Below are 21100 nucleotides of genomic sequence, written 5' to 3'. Positions count from 1 at the left end.
TTTCCCTCTGACTATTGGGGGGGTCTATAATACAATCCCAATAAGATGATCATCCCTTTCTTATTTTTCAGTTCCACCCAAATAACTTCTCGGGATGTATTTCCAGGAATATCCTCCCTCAGCACAACTGTAATGCTATCCCTTCCCAAAAATGCCACTGCCCCTCCTCTCTTGCCTCCCTTTCTATCTTTCCTGTAGCATTTGTATCCTGGAACATTAAGCTGCCAGTCCTGCCCATCCCTGAGCCAATTTCCCTAATTGCTATGATATCCCAGTCCCATGTTCCTAACCATGCCCTGAGTTCATCTGCCTTCCCTGTTAGGCCCCTTGCATTGAAATAAATGCTGTTTAATTGCTGTCCTACCTTGTCCCTGCCTGCCCAGACTCTTTGACTCACTTCTGTTCTCAGCTGTACCCGTCTCAGATCGATCTATAAAATGTTTATGCAACTTCCCTTCCATTGCATTGAAATATAGTCATTAACTCTCCCTTCCACTTAGTTAAATATTCCCTGCACCATGAAGTTGTATAATTGTTTTTTGAAGAGAATCAGACAGCAGCCACAGTTCTCTGTCAGTAACAATGACATCATCCAGTGTTCAATTTGAAATTCATTCAGTGGCTATTGATTATAATGTCAGCATTCAAAAGTCTTCCTTGGATTTTGCAACCTCACCCAAGGTTCCTTGCTGTTTGTCTATTTTTGAGACCAACCTCGCTGGTCTACTTCTGAATTTTAGAGTTGGAGTTGAATGGCCGCACCATGTGCTGGAGCTGTGCTCTGCATTAATGGCTGCACAGGCTTGTACTGGTGTGGCTTTTTCCCACTACATCACATAAGGGACAGGTGATGAATGTTGGCCCAGCCAGCGGTGCCCAAATCCCACAAGTAAATAAATACAAAAAAGTGAGGTCAGCACTTTAAAGTGTGCTGTGATCAGCCTATTAAAAAGTCAACTTACTTACAGAGATAAGCAAATCTTTTAGGGAGATGTGAGATGAGGTTTATGGTCTTTAATTTCTGAAAAGCCTTGGTTTGGAAAAGACTGTTGTGGGTTCCATTCCGATAGATGACTACCAATCCTTCTGTTTAATGATTTTCTGTTTCTCATGAACCTATGTGGTCAGTGAAGATACCAGAGAGGTTGCAAGTCCCTCCGTTTCTCATTAGACATACTGGAAAGCTGAGGGGTGACTTTATAGAAGTTTACAAAATCATGAAGGGTATGGATAGGATAAATGGACAAAGTCTCTTCCCTGGAGTGAGTGAGTCCGGAAGTAGAGTGCATAGGTTTAGGGTGAAAGAGGAAAGATATAAAAGAGACCTAAGGGTCAACTTTTTCATGCAGAGGGTGGTGCGTGTATGGAATGAGCTGCCAGAGGAAGTGGTGGAAGCAAGTACGATTGCAACATTTAAAAGAATAGGAGGGGTTTGGAGGGATATGAGCCAGGTGCTGGCAGGTGGGACTAAATTAATTTAGAATATCTGGTCGGCATGGACGGGTTGGACTTAAGGGTCTGTTTTCGTGCTATACATCTCTGTGACTCTATGACTTTACTCCTCTGACTAATCAGAAAGGAAGAGACAGTGCTGCCTATCTCATAAAGTGGTACTCTAACCTGATACTTACCGAGCTCCTGATCGAGGTGGTTTCGTACACGCTGAAGTGGTGGCAACAACTGATCTTGTGCATTGTTTGGTCAGGGCTGTCCATGTTGTCTAAGGGTTCAGGTGGAAATAAGATTTCTACCACTGGTCTGTTCAGTTCTGTTGGTTGCCATCGGATTTGAGTGTGAGACTGCTCCGATTTCATTATGTGTGTTTTATCTGTATCACCTGGGATCTTTCATAACTAGTTCACAAACTACACGCCACCATTTGCACAATGTCTGTGCGATTAGCAGGTTTTTGGAGCCTGTGCATGCTAGACACCACACAAATATAAATTGTTGACATTTATTAATTATTTACATTGTATGGGGTCATTGGTGAGGCTAGCCCTGATTGGAACCTTTCTCCATGAGATCCCAGTCCAATGAGATCCAACATCATTTGACTTATTGAGTCACAGAATCGTACAGCATGGAAACTGACCATTGAGTCCAACTTGTCCATGTTGACCAGGTTTCCCAAACTGAACTTGTCCCATTTGCCTGTGCTTGGCCCATATCCCTCTCAACCTTTCCTATTCATGTACTTGTAACTATACTTTGATCTACCACTTTCTCTGGCAGTTTATTCCATTGGCACACCACCCTCCATGAAACAGTTGCCTCAAAGGTCCTTTTAAAACTTTTCCCCCGACTTTAAAATTATGCTGTTTAGTTTTGAACTCTCCTACCCTATGGAAAAGACCTTTACTATTTACTTTAACTACGCCCGTCATGATTTTATAAGCTTTTATAAGTTCATCCCCCAATCTCCTATGCTCCTGGGAAAAAAGTCCCAGCCTATCCAGTCTCTCCTTATAACACAAACCCTCTAGTCCCAGTAATATCCTTATAAATCTTTTCTGCCCTTTACAATTTAATACACATACACCCCGGAGAAAGTGAGGACTGCAGATGCTGGAGATCAGAGTCGAGAGTGTAATGCTGGAAAAGCACAACAGGTTAGGCAGCATCCGAGGAGCAGAAGAATTGACGTCTCGGGCATAAGCCCTTCTGCCTGAAACGTCGATTCTCCTGGTTCTCAGATGCTGCCTGACCTGCTGTGCTTTTCCAGCATGACACTCTCGACATTATATTCCCCATCTGATTTTCAAAGGAAATGAGTCATAGTGCCTGTCAGGTGGCTAGTCCAAAATCACTCCCTGTTAAAGTTGAGTGTTCTGGCAGTTATCTCTTGATAATGGAATATTCTAATCCATGTCAAATAATGTTAGTGGTGTCACTTGCTGAACAAATTGTTGTAGGAGGTAATTGGTTCAACCTCACCCATCGTCTCCTGCAGTGCGTATATCTCTACTGGTGTCTAAAACATAGGAGGAACTACAATTGGTAGTCGGATGAATCCTTGTTTTTGCTGTGCACAATTCGTCTCCTCATTACTACTAGAATATTGTGTTGTCAACAATTATACACATGTTTACAAGCATGACAAATAATTATTTTATCATTTAGACAGTATGTTAATATAATTTTCGTTGGTGCTGGTCACAATAGGTCTATGGACATGATGTTTTATGAAAGCCATACCATAATGTTCAATACAGAACATGGTGGAATCTGTGTTTGGTGCAAAATTGCAGATTTTTATATTTCAGTCTTTATATATTGCAAGAAAATAAGCTTTTTGGAAGTAAGAGTCCAACTGTTAGGAAAACAAAAATCCGAATAGATGGCAGCACAGGGTATGGTGATTAATGAGTTTTTTGGTCTTAAATGAGTTAATAGCCTAACCAATATAAAAGAAGTGTGACAGAATCCCATTGTATGTGCATTCCTATGCCATGTGGGATCTCCTGAGCTGAAGAGCTTGATCGCCAGTTAGCATCATTGCATGCATCTGTGAGGCCGAGTGCAACATTGGTAGCATGATTGTGGCTGTGGAAAGAGTATGTAGGCAGTGAAGTAACTATGAACCTGAATCCCTTGGTCTCTCTGTACAACAACAGTCAGGGAGCACCAGGCAGGTAGTGCAAGAGTCCCTTGAGTACATCTCATTCTTTAACCAGTATACAACTTCCGCAAATTGGTGAGGGTGATGATTCATCTCAGGAGTGCAGCCAGAGCTGTTCAGTTGTGCAGGGAGAGAGGACTGAGTGGTGCTGGAAAAGCACAGTAGGTCAGGCAGCATCTGAGGAGCAGAAAAATCGATGTTTCAGGCAAAAGCACCACTCTAATCTTGACTCTAATCTCCAGCATCTGCAGTACCCACTTCTGCCAGAAAGAGAGGACAGTCAGGAATACTATGATGTTAGGAGGTTCAGTAGTTAGGGGAACAGACAGACAGTTCTGTAACCACAGGTGTGAATCCAGAACATAATGTTGTCTCCCTACAGCCAGGGTCAAAAGATGTCACTGAGAGATTGCAGAGCACTTTAAAGGGAGAGGCTGAACTGAGAGAGGTTATGGTCTATATTAGTACCAAAAATGTAGGCTGTTTTTATTCACTCATGGGATGTGGGTGTCACTGGCTGGCCAGCCCTTATTGCCCATTGCTAGTGGCCCTTGAACTGAATGGTCAAGGCCAGTTGAGAGTCAACCATATTGCTGTGGGTCTGGAGTCACATGTAGGCCAGATCAGATGAGGATGGTAGATTTCCATCCCTGAAGGACATTAGTGAGCCAGATGAGTTTTTCCCAACAACCAACATAATTTCAGACTTTTTTATTATTGAATTCAAATTCTATTATCTGGCATTGTGGGATTCAAACCCAGATATCAGAACATTAGCTGAGACTGCTATAACAATATAGCAATAATACCACTCGGCCACTGGCTCCCACAGGATTCAATGCTGAGGCAGTAGCCTTCTCCACCAGCCTTTTACCCTGAGACTAAGACACCTCAGCTCAAAATCTGCTCTGTCAACCCTCTCACAACTGTATATGTTGCAGTGTGATAATTTCTTTTTGTTTCAAAAGCTAGAGAGAATTTTCACTTCAATCTCTTGTCAGGTGAATCCTCTCATCATTCCACTGCATTCTCACTATGACAAGAGCATTTTCCTTGTGTTGGGCGACAAAGCAGTACTTCATCAAAACTCTGTACAATTTCAGCAAGACTTCCCTACTTTGCACTCCAATCCCTCTGCAATAAAAGAAAACATGTCTTTTGCCTTCTTAAATGCTTAACTTTCTAAGTATGTATACAAGGAAAACTCAATCCCTTGGTATACCATAAGACCATAAGAAAGAGGAACAGGAATGGGCAGTTCAGTCATTGATTCATAAAGTCGTTCAGCATGGAAACAAGTCCTTCGGCCCAACTCATTCATGCTGACCAGGTTTCCTAAGCAGAACTAGTCCTATTTACCTACGTTTGGCCCAATTCCTCTAAACTTTTCCTATCCATGTACTTGTACAAATGTCTTTTAAATGTTGGAATAGTACCTGCCTCCATCATTTCCTCTGGCAGCTCATTCCATATACGCACCACCCTTGTACAAAAAGGTTACGTCTTCAATCCTTTTTAAATCTTATCCTTCTCACCTTCAATCTATACCCTCTAGTTTTGAACTCCCTTACCATGAAGAAAAGACCTTGGCAGTTCAGCTTATCAATGCCCCTCATGATTTTATAAATCTCTTTAAGACTACCCCTCAGCCTCCTACACTCCAGAGGAGATAGTCCCAGCCTATCCAGTCTCTCCTCACAATTCAAATCCTGTCCCAATAGCATCCTTGTAAATTGTTTCTGCTCCCTCTCCAATTTAATAATATCCTTTCTATAGCAGGATGACCAGAACTGTATAAGGTACTCCAAACATGACCTCAGCAACATCCTGTACAACATCCTAACACCACTATAACTGATGAAATGGAGGTGCTGGCATTGGATTGAGGTAGACAATCACACAGACCCAGGTTATAGTCTAACAGGGCTATTTGGAAGCACTAGCTTTCGGAGCGCTGCTCCTTCATCAGATAGCGGATGCTGCCTGACCTGCTGTGCTTTTCCAGCACCACTCTAATCTAGACCTTAAATCATTTGGCAGCATGTGCCAATGCCATGATTTCCAATCCCAGTCCTCCCAAGATGTAAGCATATAATCTGATTCTAACTGAGAGAATGCTCTACAATTGGAGACACCATCTCTTAGATCATAGTATCACAGAATTGGTACGGCATGGAAGGAGGACATTTGGCCCAGTGTGTCTACACCAGGTTAATAAACAAGTATGAGCCGGCCAATCTCCTTATTCCTCCCAATACCATTGCATATTATTTGTATTCAAATAATCATTCAATGCCCTCTTGAATGCTTCAATTGAACCTGCCTCCACCACATTTCCAGGCAGTTTGTTCCGTTGCCTAACTACTTGCTGAGTGAATAAGTTTTTCTCTGCTTCACCCTTAATTCTTTTGCCAATTACTTTAAATTAATGTTCTCCTGTTCTTGTTCGTTTTATGAGTGGGGAAAATTTTTCCCTATCTGCCTTATCCAGCCTGCTCATGACTTTGAAAAACTATGTCTGCTCTCCTCCCAGCCTTCCTACCTCAAAGTAAAAAAGTGCCAATTTTATCAATCTATCCCTGCAACTGAAGTTCATCATTCCTTGAACTATTCTTGTAAATCTAGATGGGATATTAAGCTAGGACCTTTTAAAAAGTCAAAAATCCTAGAGCACCACTGATTAGAAGTGAATTTTAAGTGCGTAAGTTAGCTTACTGATCTTGAAGGTTTGTTTTCAGACAGTTCATCACCATACTACGTAACATTATCAATGAGAGTCTCCAGTGAAGGGCTGGTGGTATGTCCTGCCTCTCTATTTATAGGCCTTGGTTTCTTAAGGTGGATGATGTCATTTCCAGTTCTTTCTTTCAAGGCAAGGTAGATAGGATCTAAATTGATGTGTTTATTGTTGGAGGTCTGGCTAAAATTCTCTTAGAATTCCATTCAAAACAACACCACCAAAACACCGTTGTTGGCAATGCTGCCTTACACTTATAAAAGCAATGCAGCAATTCCAAGTACTTGGAGATGTCCTTAGAACGTGATGCACAATATTGCTGCAAGTTTTTTCAGAGTTATACGCTCATTTAGAATGCAAGGATGTCATTTGCATACCATAGGTGGGCTGTTGTGCTGTCCAAATAGTCCTAAATCTATATTCTTCCCCCACAGTCTCACAATAAATGCTCACCCTCATTATGATGATGTTGCCCCTTTAACAAAGTTATGTTATCCTTAGTTTCTTTTTCAGTAGGTCGGAGCAACACAGCTTCTGAAATGTCTGGGTTTGGATGGGTTTTAGGGTCAACTTGATTATAGTTAACAGATACTGCCTCCGGATAAAGGTTTTCAAGTGTTGTTTTTTAAAAAAACTGTACAATGAAAGGGGAGTGGCCAGTTCTCCCAGCTCAGATGTTCTCTGGTTTGATTGGGTTTTTAGCAGTCTGGCTATTCACTGATAGCAGTCAGGCAGTTGTAAAAGCTGCTGGATGTAAAGAAGCAGGTCTATGCTGAACCTTTCTCTTTGACTTCTCTCCTGTAAGACCCTGTGTTTGATTTTACCTTTTGTGATAAGGGGTGTTTGTGGGGATTGTTGCAAGTATTGGGAACAGCATCACTAAGTTGGGATGATCTGTTGGGTTTTCAGATGAATTAAGTTATTCAGTATTCTGTTCTCTTTAGTTTGTGTTTCATTCGGTAATCTTGTAAATAAAGTCTGTTTTGTTTAAAACTAAGTGGTTTGACCAACTGCATCCCTCCTGGAATATCCACATGTACCTGCTTAAAACAACTAGCAAGGTTTAGGGCCTGTGCTACTTTCTTGAAATGATTTGAGGGGATCTGGGCTGGTCCATAACACCATCCAACGCATCCCTCCTTCAAATACATATCTTCTTCTGTAAAAATTATTATTAATTCTCCTCCCACTTCCCTTTCAGGTAAAGCATTTAAGTTTCTCATGGCTTGTAAACATTATGATTTTGTATTGACTTTTGCAAAGACATCAGGGATGCCAACAGACAACACCAGACTAAACTATAGTCCCAAACTAATCACATGACCACAGAGCAACACCATATGACAGGCTACAAAGTGAAGTTGATTAAAGTCACTGACAACAATGCATCTCTCCCCATGCCCTTAATGCATGTTATGCTCATTTTGAACATAAGGTCGATGAAATGAGATCACCTGCCCGGACAGCCTCAGGTGCACCTGTACCCATAGTCACTGCTGTAGACGACAGATGTCAGACTTCTGAGGGTGAACCTGCAGAAAGCGAGTGGCCCAGATGGAGTCCCTGACCGTGCACTCGGCTCCTGCGTGGATCAGCTGGCAGGAGTATTTGCCGACATCTTTAACCTCTCCAGGGTCCGATGTCAGCTTCCCACCTGCTTAAAGAAGACCACTGCCATCATTTATCATGCTGAAGGAAAGTCAGGCAATGTGCCTTTACGTCTCCCACTCAGTGGCTCTGACATCCATCATTATAAAGTGCTTCAAGTGCACACATTAACTCCAGCCTCCCAGCTTGCCTATATCCACTACAATTCACCTACTGTCTCAACAGATCGACAGCAGTCATCATCTTCTTGACCCTACACTCACGCTCAAGCATTTTTAAAATTCATTCCTGGGATGATGGCATCACTGGCCAGGCCAGCATTTATTGCCCATTCCTAATTGCCCAGAGGGCAGTTAAATGCCAACCACATTGCTGTGGGTCGAGAATCACATGTAGGCTAGACCAGGTAAGGATAGCAGTTTCCTTCCCTAAAGGACATTAGTGATCCAGATGGGTTTTTCGAACAATCCACAATGGATTCATGGTCACCATTAGACTCTTAGTTCCAGATATTTATTGAATTAAAATTCTACCATCTGCCATGGCAGAATTCTAACCCACGCCCCCAGAAAATTATCTGAGTCTCTGGGTTAACAGTCCATCAATAATACCACTAGGCCATTGCCTCTTGACATCTGAATAACAAGGACACCTACCTCAGATTAGACCATAAGACCATAAGACATAGGAGTGGAAGTAAGGCCATTCGGCCCATCGAGTCCACTCCGCCATTCAATCATGGCCGATGGGCATTTCAACTCCACTTACCCGCATTCTCCCCATAGCCCTTAATTCCTTGTGACATCAAGAATTTATCAATCTCTGCCTTGAAGACATTTAGCATCCCGGCCTCCACTGTACTCTGTGGCAATGAATTCCACAGGCCCACCACTCTCTGGCTGAAGAAATGTCTCCGCATTTCGTTTCTGAATTTACCCCCTCTAATTCTAAGGCTGTGTCCACGGGTCCTAGTCTCCTCACCTAACGGAAACAATTTCCTAGCATCCACCCTTTCCAAGCCATGTATTATCTTGTAAGTTTCTAATAGATCTCCCCTTAATCTACTAAAATCCAATGAATACAATCCCAGGATCCTCAGCCGTTCCTCGTATGTTAGACCTACCATTCCAGGGATCATCCATGTGAATCTCTGCTGGACACGCTCCAGTGCCAGTATGTCCTTCCTGAGGAGTGAGGACCAAAACTGGACACAGTACTCCAAATGGGGCCTAACCAGAGCTTTATAAAGTCTCAGTAGCATAACGGTGCTTTTATATTCCAACCCTCTCGAGATAAATGACAACATTGCATTCGCTTTCTTAATCACGGACTCAACCTGCATGTTTACCTTTAGAGAATCCTCGACTAGCACTCCCAGATCCCTTTGTACTTTGAGTCATAGAGTCATAGAGATGTACAACATGGAAATAGACCCTTCGGTTCAACTTATCTATGCCAACCATGTTAGGTTCTTTTCCTGAGGTTTCACACACGAGATGCAATTCGCATACATCAACTTCTGCAAACAGTTAAAGTTTACTAAAGCTTGTACAAACTAGGTGACCCCCTTTGACACTCTTTGCAGGTGTGCAATTTCAAGTGCAGTTCCTCTCTCATTCCTTCCTTGCCAAGGTGGTCATTGGTTATGAAGACAGTCACACATTTAACTGCACTAAATTGTGTTTGCCTATTTCAACATTCTTCGAATTTGCAATATGAAGGGGGCCAATGAAGTCTTAACAATAATTGAAAGATCTTAAACCGCTCAGCCTCAAGTTCTAATATTCTCTAAAATCTTAACAAAACATCACACTTAAAATGCACTCCTCTTTTTTGTGAACACTCTGCATTAAAAACACAGCAACATTATAATACAGTACTCTCATTAAAGCATGACCACTGACACAATAGTGTTTTTAAAACAGGCATTGTAGAATTTGAAATGAATCAGGGACTCAAGGCACTCTTTCAATTTGTTTTAAGGATGCAAGGTTTATAATTTTAAAAAGGATATAATGTTGTATTATTTCAATGTAAAAACAAAATCTGTCCCATTATATAGCCCACAAAACACATTGAATTGAGATCCTGATTCAAACAAGGCAAAACAGTTAAAAGGATTTTCTGAACAGATATTTTAACGAATCAAAATATTTAAATATCAAACACTCAAAGCATGGCACAATTTACATTGAAACTCCCCTCCCCCCAACCCAAGTATTAGTACAGCCTTAATTTCATCCTTTCTTGGGTTTTTTTTGAAGAGCTTCTGGTCAGACTTCTTCTCATTTTAATACAGGGGCAAAACACGCGCATTTGAGACCCCCCTCAGTACACCCAGTGATGATCCATGAAATGGAAATGAGGAGTCAAAAAGATGGAGGAGATGGCCCCAAAAGATTCACACCAGAGTTGGACAAAAATAAATCACGTCTATGGAGTCCCAACCAACCACCACAGCACAGAGAAAGAAAGAAACACAAGAAATAAAAACTCTGCTACCCTACAGTGCCTGTCGTCTGCACAAGAAAAGATCACTAAAACATCCTCACCTCAGTGGAAACCAGACCGAGGAACGCCACCCCACCACCAGATGAGCTGCGAGGGTAAGAAAGACCAGCCGTATCTTACCGATGAAATCACACCCACAAAAAGAGAAAAGCCTCGCAGCGGACTACATGGCGCCACTGACCATGTCACTCCCTTCCCCCAGAAGAAGGACTCTCAGAGTCGAGTCCACAGCACAAAAACCTGGAAAAAACTTCCCTGGCAGTTAATGCACTTTACTGTCAGGACCCAAGCAGACCAGCTCCACTTTCTCCCCCTTTCCCCCATACCATCCTAAATGTACATCTGAGGGGAGGTGTGGGGGATAAAGGCAGTAACTCTAAGAAGTACCAAACTCTAACTTTTTTTCTGCACCCAAGCCTCAAACTTCGTATCTGCAGAGGACTTCAAACTTCTTTTCCCTAGAGAACTTTAACCCCTTTTCCACTTCTCATAGGGACTCAAACCCCTTTTTTGACTCAATATGTCTGGGGACTCTAACATCGATTTAAGACCCTGGGGACTCTAAGCCCGGTTTAAAACCATTTTTTTCTTTCATGCAAAGTGACTCGTTGGTGTGCAAGAGTACAAGTTACCTCAAAGATTCTATCACCACTGAGTCCCAGGAGATGAGGGGTTAGCTGAGTGTTAAGTTTAGAGAGAGAGAGATTGAGGTGAAGCTTACCTTGTGGGCCCATCTGTCTCATGCAACCAACACCCAGACGATCACGTATTCAGTCCACCTGGAAGCTCTGTGTATGTTGGAATCCCACCACTGCCACCAAATGTTAGGTTCTTTTCCTGAGTTTCACACACGAGATGCAATTCACACACACCAACTTCTGCAAACAGTTAAAGTTTATTAAAACCTGTACAAGCTAGTAATCCCTTTGACCCTCTTCGCAGGCATGCGAAGTCAAGTCAAAGTGAGGCACTGAACAAAGAAAACACATCCCCTTTATATAGGTCAGTTGGTAATGCTTTCAGATACTGTGGCCACTCCTGCATAGTCACATGCCACTCAAGACAACCTCCAGCCACTCCCTCACAATCACACATTACCCCAGGTACAATGGCATACTCAATGGTCTGACCAGTAGGAAAGCATACTAAATGCCATCATCACTGTCCTATCTACCTTAGACTCCACTTTCAAGGAACTATGAACCAGCACTCCAAGGTCTCTTCATTCAGCAACATTCCCTCGTACCTTACCATTAAATCTAAACGTTCTGACGTGATTTGCCTTTCCAAAAAGGCAGCACTTCACATTTATCTAAATTAAACTCCACCTGTCATTCCTTGGCCCATTGGCCCATCCAATCAAGATCCCATTGTACTCTGAGGTAATCTTCTTTGCTGTCTGCTACATCTCCAATTTTGGTGTCATCTGCAAACTTACTAACTATACCTCCTATGTTCTCATCTAAATCATTTATATAAATGACGAAAAGCAGTGGAGCCAGCACTGATCCTTGTGACACACCACTGGTCACAGGCCTCCAGTCTGAAAAGCAACCCTCCACCACCACCCTCTGTCTTCTACCTTTAATCCAGATCTGTAGCCAAATAGCTCATTCTCCCCATATTACATGTTATCTAAACTTGCTAACAGTCTACCATGAGGAACCTTGTCAAATACTTTATTGAAGTCCACATTTATCACATCCATCGCTCTGCCCTCATCAATCCTCTTTGTTATTTCTCCAAAAAACTCAATCAAGTTTGTGAGACACAATTTCCCACGCACAAAGCCATGTTGACTATCCCTAATCAGTCCCTGCCTTTCCAAAAACATATAAGTCCTGTCCCTGTCCCTCAGGATTCCCTCCAAAAACTTGGAATAAGCTGCCAGAGGAAGTTGTGGAGGCTGGTACAATTGCAACATTTAAAAGTCATCTGGATGAGTATATGAATAGGAAGGCTTTGGAGGGATATGGGCCGTGTGCTGGCAAGTGGGAATAGATTGGGTTGGGTTATCTGGTTGGCATGGACAAGTAGAACTGAAGGGATTGTTTCCTTGCTGTACATCTCTATGACTGTATGACTTGCTCACTACCAATGTCAGGCTCACCAGTCTCTCGTTTTCTGGCTTTTCTTTACCATCTTTCTTAAATAATGGCACCATATCTCAGTAAGGGGCCCAGCAATCACTTCCCTAGCTACCCACAGAGTTCTAGGGTACACCTGATCAGGTCCTTGGGATTTATCCACTTTTCTATTTATTGAATTTAGCTCCACCTCCAACCCCATAATTCCAACCAAATTCATCTCCAAACTCCGAGGCCCAAAGTCCAAACTCTGTTCCCCCCTCTGCAACTGGATCTTGTAGTTCCTGGCCCACAGACTGCAATCAATAAGAATAGGTGACAACACCTCCTCCACAATAGTCCTCAACAGTGGTGTCCTGCAAGGCTGCATACTCAGCCCCTTACAATATCCTTAAACAGTCATGAATGTGTTACCAAATTCTACTCTACCACCATTTACAAATTTGCCGATGACACCACGATAAGACAGAGTACAGGAAGAAGATAGACAGCTTAGTTGCATGGTGTAAAGACAACAATCTCTCCCTCAATGTCAGCAAAACAAAGGAGCTGACCATCGACTTCAGGAAGCGAGAGGAGGACATACGCCTGTCTGTATCAGTGGTGCAGAGGTTCAAGTTCCTAGAGTAAATATTACAAAGATCTGTCCTGCTCCGTCAACGTCAACACTACAGTCAAGAAAACACACCAATACCTCTACTTCCTCACAAGGCTAAGGAAATTTGTATGTCCATGATGACACTTATCAATTTTTACAGATGCACCACAGAAAACAACCTACCTGGATGCTTCAGAGCTTGGTATGGCAATTGCTCTGCCCAACACCACAATACATTACATAGAGTTGTGAACGCAGCCCTGTCCATCACGCAAACCAGCCTTCCTTCCATCGACTGTCTACATTACCCACTGCCTTGGGAAAGCAGCTAACATAATCAAAGACCCTTCCCTCTCCTGTTATACTCTCTTTCACCCTTTTCCATCCAGAAGAAGATGCAAAAGTTTGAAAATGCATACAGATTTAAGAACAGCCTCTTCCCCACTGTTATCAGATTTGTGAACCTCTCATATATTTGGAGTTGCTCTTTCTCTGGACCTTCTCTGTAGCTGTAACACTACATTCTATATTCTGTTCTATTACCCTGAGGTACTTATTCAAGATCTCCATGATTTGTAAGGCACACACCAATTTTCACTCTTGGTTCGAGGCATCGTGAACAATAATAAATCACATCAAATCAAATCAAAGGTTGAGGAGAAAGCTGTAGTGACACAAATGCATTGTCCAACTAACACACCCCTCCTTAAGCCCGTATCCTCTTCTGCGAAAATTAATATTGATGCTCCTTCCAGTCCCCTTTAAGATAAAACGTTTCAGTTTGTAGGAGCGTGTAAATATTACGCTTTTGTATTGAAAGTTGGGGGGCAAATATGTAGAGATACAACTACATTGTCCATGGGTACCAGAACTGCAACATCCATTGCGTTATATTTCAAAACGAACGATAAATATCATAACAAAGGTTGCTTCAGAGTGTACATAAGGAGCGTTTAGTGGAACTTCCACAGATCACTGTGCGGTCGATTTGCAGACGTTTACGCAACTTTAACAAACTGGTGACTGCTCAGATGCTGAGGGGGTTGTGTTCTCCTCAGTCCAACCTGCCTGGGGTTTTCCTGCGTCATTTGGGGTTTGCTCCTATCTCTGCTGCTAGCCCCGATGAGTGAACCTCCGGCCAGAGGGTGAAGTAGTCAGCGATGACCCGTTCAGCAGCAGTGCACACGGACACTGGCAGCCCGCTCCCTGAAGCGGAGGTGAGGAGCAGTAGCAGCAGCAGCAGCAGCAGCAGCCCAGCAGAAGTGCCCCCCAATGAACCGCCCGAGCCTCCCAGGAGGTCCCTGCTCAGGCTGCTCATGCACAGCGGCCTGATGTTCGGCAGGGAGTTCTGCTACGCTGCAGAGGGAGCGTTCGCCACGCCGGTGCTGCTCAGTGTCGGGCTCCCTCGCAGCCTCTACAGTCTGGTGTGGCTCCTCAGCCCCTGCCTGGGCTTCATCCTCCAACCCATCGTCGGCTCCGCCAGCGACTACTGCCGCTCGAAATGGGGCAGGAGGAGACCTTACATCTTGGCGCTGGGGATCCTGATGGTGCTCGGAATGACTCTGTTCCTCAACGGAGACGCGTTGGTAACAGGCAAGTGTCTAACTGCACTCACCCAGGGACGCCTGGTTCACTGGAAGGTGCTGGAGAATTAAACAACTGCAGCCTTGTCTCAGACATTCTTATAGAACTTTTCAATCATTCATTTTCCGCATTAGATGCTCATAGTTCACACACCTCAATAGCGTAAGCATCTGAACGGTGATGTCTGAGCTCACAAAATCGCTACACATGAGTCACCTGCATGCTAAGTTACATTCCGAAAGTAATTTGTAACTAACTATAACTATTGTAGTGTAGTTATACTTTCTTCAAAGGGATCAGCCGGAGGGAAAACGCACATAGCGAATTTACACAAATAACTTTAAACTCAAATCTTTCGGGATGAATGATTTTTAATTGAAAAAAAAATGTTTTAGCCACCATCAAAAACAGGAAACAAAGGCATATTTGGGGTGTCCTGATTACTGTCTTCGGCGTGATCGTCTTTGACTTTTCGGCTGACTTCATCGACAGTCCTATCAAGGCTTATTTGTTTGATGTGTGCTCCCATGAGGATAAGGAGAAAGCCTTACACTTCCACGCACTGTTAACTGGTGAGTGCATTCCTCTCAATCCTGGCAGCTGGCATTGTGCGATTATCACGAGTCTCGATTTGGCGTCAGCAGGACTCAACTCGTGAGCCACCAGCCAGAGACATAAGCAGTTAACTTCCACATGTAAAAGGATTCCATCGATTTATTCTTTATGAAATAATTTGGCGAACAATTGGCTGAATTTAGTCTTACACCAAGCGTAGATTTATCATCAGTCTGAAGTTTACAGAAGAGTTGGGGAATAGTTAATCTTTCTGTAATATCTTATGTTTTCATTTCTCACACTGTCAAGTCTGTTTCATCTTTGTTAGTTCTTTCTCTTCTCCGACCTGAGTATTTTTTCCTTATTTTTAGGTAGGTCATAGTGCCTACTATGGGAAACTGTGATAGGGAAAACTGCTAAGAACCCAGGAAAATGTGATTCTCATTGATTCCCATTGCATTCCCTCCTCAGCCACTTGTGTTTCCCTCTAAGTCCTTGCCTAAGCTTGAATTTCGCTCGTATTTATTCTGATTGATCCATTATCCTTGTTGTTGCCTCTATCTTTCCCCGATAGAACAATAAATTGGAATCTCACATCACCTTTATCTTCTCTGCTGTAATTGCTCACTTCATTCTTAATCCACCATTCACCATCCCACCCTCACTCAGCCTCAACAAGGAAGGATGATGGACGTTCGCTCTGTTACCCCTCCACCACCTTGAACTTCTCCCTTCCTGATTGTTTCTTTTATATTTTCATACTTTCAAAATTCGATTTTTAAAAAGATGCATCAAACTAGAATTGGTAAAAGGAACAGCATTCCTGTCTGTTGTTGACCATCTGACTCCCATTCTTCCTCCCGTTGTTTTCGTATACTTCTTTGGCAACACTGACTGGGCCAACATTTATTGCCCGTCCTGAACTGCCTTTGAGAAAGTGGTGGTGAGCTGCCATCTTCAACCACCATATGTCCTGGTAACGCCACCTTTATTATACAGTTTAGTATTTTCACAACTGTTGTTAGACTAATTGGTTTGTACTTCCTTCTTTTTGCTTGCCCTCCTTTCTTAAATTATGTTTGCCACTTTCCTATGGAGGGAAATATGCCAGAGTCAATAGAATTTTGAAAGATCACCATCAATGTATCGGGTATACCGACAGTGATACCCTCGGTGCTGTGGCTTGTAGATCATCAGGTTCACAGGGTTTATCTGGCACAGAGAAATTCTTAGACACTGGGGAGGAGCTGGTTTTTGAGTAAAAGCAAAAAATGTCTACTTTCTACAATCTCAAGTTTATAGTTAATAGCACAAAAGTAAGGTTAAAGTAAATAAAGGTAAGCCAACTTAAAAGTTAGCTTAAACATATGACAGAGCACCTTGGCCAAGTAGAATGGCCATCTTGTAGTGTCAGGGGAGTCACAGACCCGTCATTTGACCCAGAGAACCCATGTTTAGGAAGGGTCACTAGCTACACAAGCTTAATAAATGGGTGTCAGAATTCAAATGGCAGCTGGAGTCACTGAGGTGCACCCACAAGGCTGAGAACTGTGTGGATAGCACATTCAGCGAAGCGGATACAACACAAGTTAAAGACATTCACGCAGATAAGGAATGGGTGACTGGCAGGTAGCCCCAAGGAAAATAGCAAGGTAGTTCAGGAATCTTCTGAGGATTCATTCACTAACCATTTTGCCATTCTGGATGTTGGCAATGGCAATGGTTTCTCAAAGGGACAAAGCATGAGCCAGGTTAGTGGCACCATGGATGGCCCAGATGATGGTGAGCTGGTTTTCTGAACTGCTGCAGTCCCTGTAACTGTAAATAGACCCATAATGCTCTGAGGGAGGAAATTTTGACCCAGTAACCGTGAAAGAACAGCAATATATTTTCAAATCTGGATGGTAAGTGGCTTGGAAGGGAACTTGCAGGTGGTGCTGATCCCATGTCATTGTGGGTTTGGAAGGTGAATTTCTGCAGTGCATCTTGTAGATCATATACACTGCTGCCACTGAGCATCAGCAATAGAAGGAATGGATGCTTGTGCATGTAGAGTCAATCAAGAGGATTGCTTTGGCCTGGCTGGTGACAAGCTTCTTGACTGTTGTTGGAGCAGCTCTTATCCAGGCAAGTGGGAAATCTTCCATCACACTCCTGACGTATGCCTTGGTTATGGTGGACAGGCTGTGGGAGGCAAGAGGTAAATTACTTGCTGCAGTATTCCTAGCTTCTGATCTGCTCTTGTAGCAACTCAATTTATATGGTGAGTCCAACTGAGTCAGTGGTAACCCCCAGAATGTTGATAGGTAGGGGATTCCATGATGGTAACACCACTGAATGTCAAGGGGCAGTGGTTAGATTTTCTCTTATTTCAAATGTTCGTTACCTGCCATAAATAGGAAGACAAGAAAGATGAATGTATGGCTGGAAATATTGAGCAGGAGGGAGTGCATTTGCTTGCAGGGATATTGGGATGGCTCGGGGGGAGGGGGGGGGGGGAGAATCACAATCATTCCCACTCCTGTGAGAGTTGAGAACCAGAGGGTTTAAATTCAAAGTGTTCTATAACATAAACAAAGATGAGATGAATAAACATTTTCACATGATAATTGGTTCAGTTCTGGAATGCAGAGGATGCTGGAGGCAATTTCAGTTGAGGCACTCAAGACAGAATTGAATTGAATTAGAATTACAATTGGGTTTGTTGTCACATGTACTCACATGAATGCAGTGATAAATTTACAAGTCACACTTATGGTACCATCTCAAGTACAAGGGTGCCTAGATACAGAATCTTGGTACAAAGCAGAAGAATAAGAAAACAAAGTTAAAAAGTTAACTCACAGCCTTTCTTACAAAAATCCCCAAAGAAATGCAGTTAAAAGTGAAACACTGCATAAGGGGCTGGCCATGCAGAGCTCACACTCCTCACAAGGGCCTGTTCTACTCTTCTTTGGGCTTGATGTCGCACCCGCAGCCACCTCCAACTGCCTGCTCTCTCTGCCTCACTGCCTCTTGCTCCTACCGCTAGCCACTCTGGGCTGCAGATTCTTGCTCTCTCCCCCGGCTGCTCCGGGCTGCATGTTCCTGCTCTCCCCGCTCTGGGCTGCATATTCCCGCTCTCTCCCCTGGCCACTCTGGGCTGCATATTCCCGCTGTCTCCCCCCGGCCACTCCGAGCTGCATGTTCCCGCTCTCCCCGCTCTGGGCTGCATATTCCCGCTCTCTCCCCTGGCCACTCTGGGCTGCATATTCCCGCTCTCTCCCCTGGCCACTCTGGGCTGCATGTTCCCACTCTCTCCCCTGGCCACTCTGGGCTGCATGTTCCCGCTCTCTCCCCTGGCCACTCCGAGCTGCATGTTCCCGCTCTCTCCCCTGGCCACTCCGGGCTGCATGTTCCCACTCTCTCCCCTGGCCACTCCGAGCTGCATGTTCCCACTCTCTCCCCTGGCCCCTGGCCACTCCGAGCTGCATGTTCCCACTCTCTCCCCTGGCCACTCCGGGCTGCTCTCTCCTCCGGCCACCAAGCTAAACAAAAACATGCACAGGAATTCCTCGAGGCCTGGCATTCAACCCGGAACTCCATCAATAAACACATCGATTTGTACCCCATTTACCAACCTTTGAGAAAAAGAACCGGAAATGATATCACCCACCACAGCTGACCAAGACACATAAACAGAAAGTAGGACAGAACACCAGTGCTTCACCAGAGGCTCGCTGATGATGTTACCCAGCATGGTCAGAAAACTTCTGAGAACAAACCTACCAGCTAAGCGAGCAAACTTACAATCTAAAAAAGGATAGTGAAGGAAGGAGAAAACCTGGGGTGGATGGAGCAGACGAGCACTGAGCAGGAGTCCACAAGCTATGCTGCTACTCTGCCACCATCTTGTTTGATTATTTAAATAGAAACACCACGCTGGTTTGCAGAGAAAAGAGCAGAGAAAATGCTCAGAGCCAGTACAAATATGATGGGATGAATGATCTCCTTCTGCACTGTAATAATAATGGTTGTGAACCCTAGAAATCCCCTTATTACACAAGTTTTTTTATATATTAATAACATCATGAAGTTCCTTGTTCACACTTGTCCCCAGAAACTATACATAAAGCGAAGCCTCCATAGCACTAAAGACATAGGAACAGAAGTAGACCATTCAGCCCATCAAGTCTGCTGCACCATTCAGTGAGATCATGGATAATTTGATAATCCTCAACTCCACTTTCCTGCTTTTTCCCATAGCCCTTTGTTCCCTTACTGATTAAACATCTGTCTTTCTCAGCCTTGAATATGCTTAATTCCCAGTCTCAACAGCCCTTGCGGTGAAGAATTCCACAGATTCACAACCCAGTAAGAGTGTAAATTCCTCCTCATCTGTGTCCTAAATGGGTGACCATTTTTCTCAGGTTATACCTTTTGGTTCTAGACTATCTCACAAAGGAGAAATGACTTTGTGATCAGAACGTCTTCATCAGACTTGAAAAGTTGACTCTGATTACTTCCGAAAGATGATGCCAGATATGTTGAGTTTTACCAACAATTTCTGTTTTTGTTTCAGATCTTCAGCATCCATGGTTCTTTGTTTTACTTTACTCCCTAAGAATTGCGTATATTTCAATAATGTCACACCTCATTATTCTATACTCAAATGAGTACCAGCCTTGCAAATCTGTTTGGACTGTTTCCAATACTAGTATATCCTTCCTTAGATATGAGCCCAAAACTGTCCACAGTATTCTGACTGTGGTCTGTCTAGTGCCTTGTATAGTTTTTACAAAATCTCCATACTTTTATATTCCATTCCCCTTGAAATAAAAGCCAACATGCCATGTGGCTGAACTTGACTGCTAACTTTTTTGTGATTTATGGACAAGGACTCCCAAATCCCTTTGTTTTGTAACTTTCTGCAGTCCTCCTCTATTTAAATAATATTCAGCTCCTCTGTTCTTCTTGCCAAAATGAGTGGTGGTTGATGGAAAATATTCAGCCTGGAGTCCGGTTACTAGTGGTGTGCCACAAGGATCTGTTTTGGGACCATTGTTGGCTTGTCATTTTTATAAACACTTGGACACAGGCATAAGTGGATGGGTTAGTAAGTTTGCAGATAGTACTAAAGTCGGTGGAGTGGTGGACAATGGAGAAGAATGTTGCATGTTGCAGGGAGACTTCGATAAACTACAGAACTGGGCTGAAAGGTGGCAAATGGAGTTCAATGCAGATAAATGTGAGGTGATTCACCTTGGGAAGAATAACAGGAAGGCAGAATACTGGGTCAATGGAAAGATTCTTGGTGGTGTGGATGTGCAGAGGGATCTTGGTGTTCACGTACATAGATCCCTGAAAGTTGTCACCCAGGTTGACAGTGCTGTTAAGAAGGCATACAGTATGTTAGGTTTTATTGGGGGAGGGATTAAGTTCTGGAGCCATGATGTCACGCTGCAACTATACAAAACACTAATGCGGCCGCACTTGGAATATTGTGTACATTTCTAGTCGCTATATTTCGGGAAGGATGTGGAGGCATTGGAAAATGTGTAGAGGAAATTTACCAGGATGTTGCCTGGTTTGGAGGGAAGCTCATATGAGGAAAGGCTGAGAGACCTGTGTCTGTTCTCATTGAAAAGAAGAAGGCTAAGAGGGGATTTGATGGAGACATACAAGGTGATCAGAGGATTAGATAAGGTGGGCAGTGAGAGTCTTTTTCCTAGGATGATGACATCTGCTTGTACGAAGGGACATAGCTGCAAATTGAGGGATGATAGATTTAAGACAAATGTTAGAGGCAGGTTTTTCAC

The 21100-nt window shown here is 43.4% G+C and overlaps 1 protein-coding gene across 1 annotated transcript in view; it reads left to right on the top strand.

Moving 5' to 3' along the window:
• The first annotated feature begins 13594 nt into the window (after window positions 1–13594).
• slc45a2 (solute carrier family 45 member 2) overlaps window positions 13595–21100 on the top strand; it is a 47179-nt gene continuing 39673 nt past the window's right edge. Inside the window, exons 1-2 of the mRNA XM_043680882.1 lie at window positions 13595–14756; window positions 15143–15319. Of these exons, the coding sequence (XP_043536817.1) occupies window positions 14324–14756; window positions 15143–15319 (610 nt within the window). The 5' untranslated portion in view covers window positions 13595–14323. The remainder of the gene's footprint in view (window positions 14757–15142; window positions 15320–21100) is intronic.

Source organism: Chiloscyllium plagiosum, chromosome 1, assembly GCF_004010195.1.
Source record: "Chiloscyllium plagiosum isolate BGI_BamShark_2017 chromosome 1, ASM401019v2, whole genome shotgun sequence".
NCBI lineage: Eukaryota > Metazoa > Chordata > Chondrichthyes > Orectolobiformes > Hemiscylliidae > Chiloscyllium > Chiloscyllium plagiosum.
Note: the sequence above shows the minus strand (reverse complement) of the source record. Positions and strands in the feature narration are given on the sequence as shown.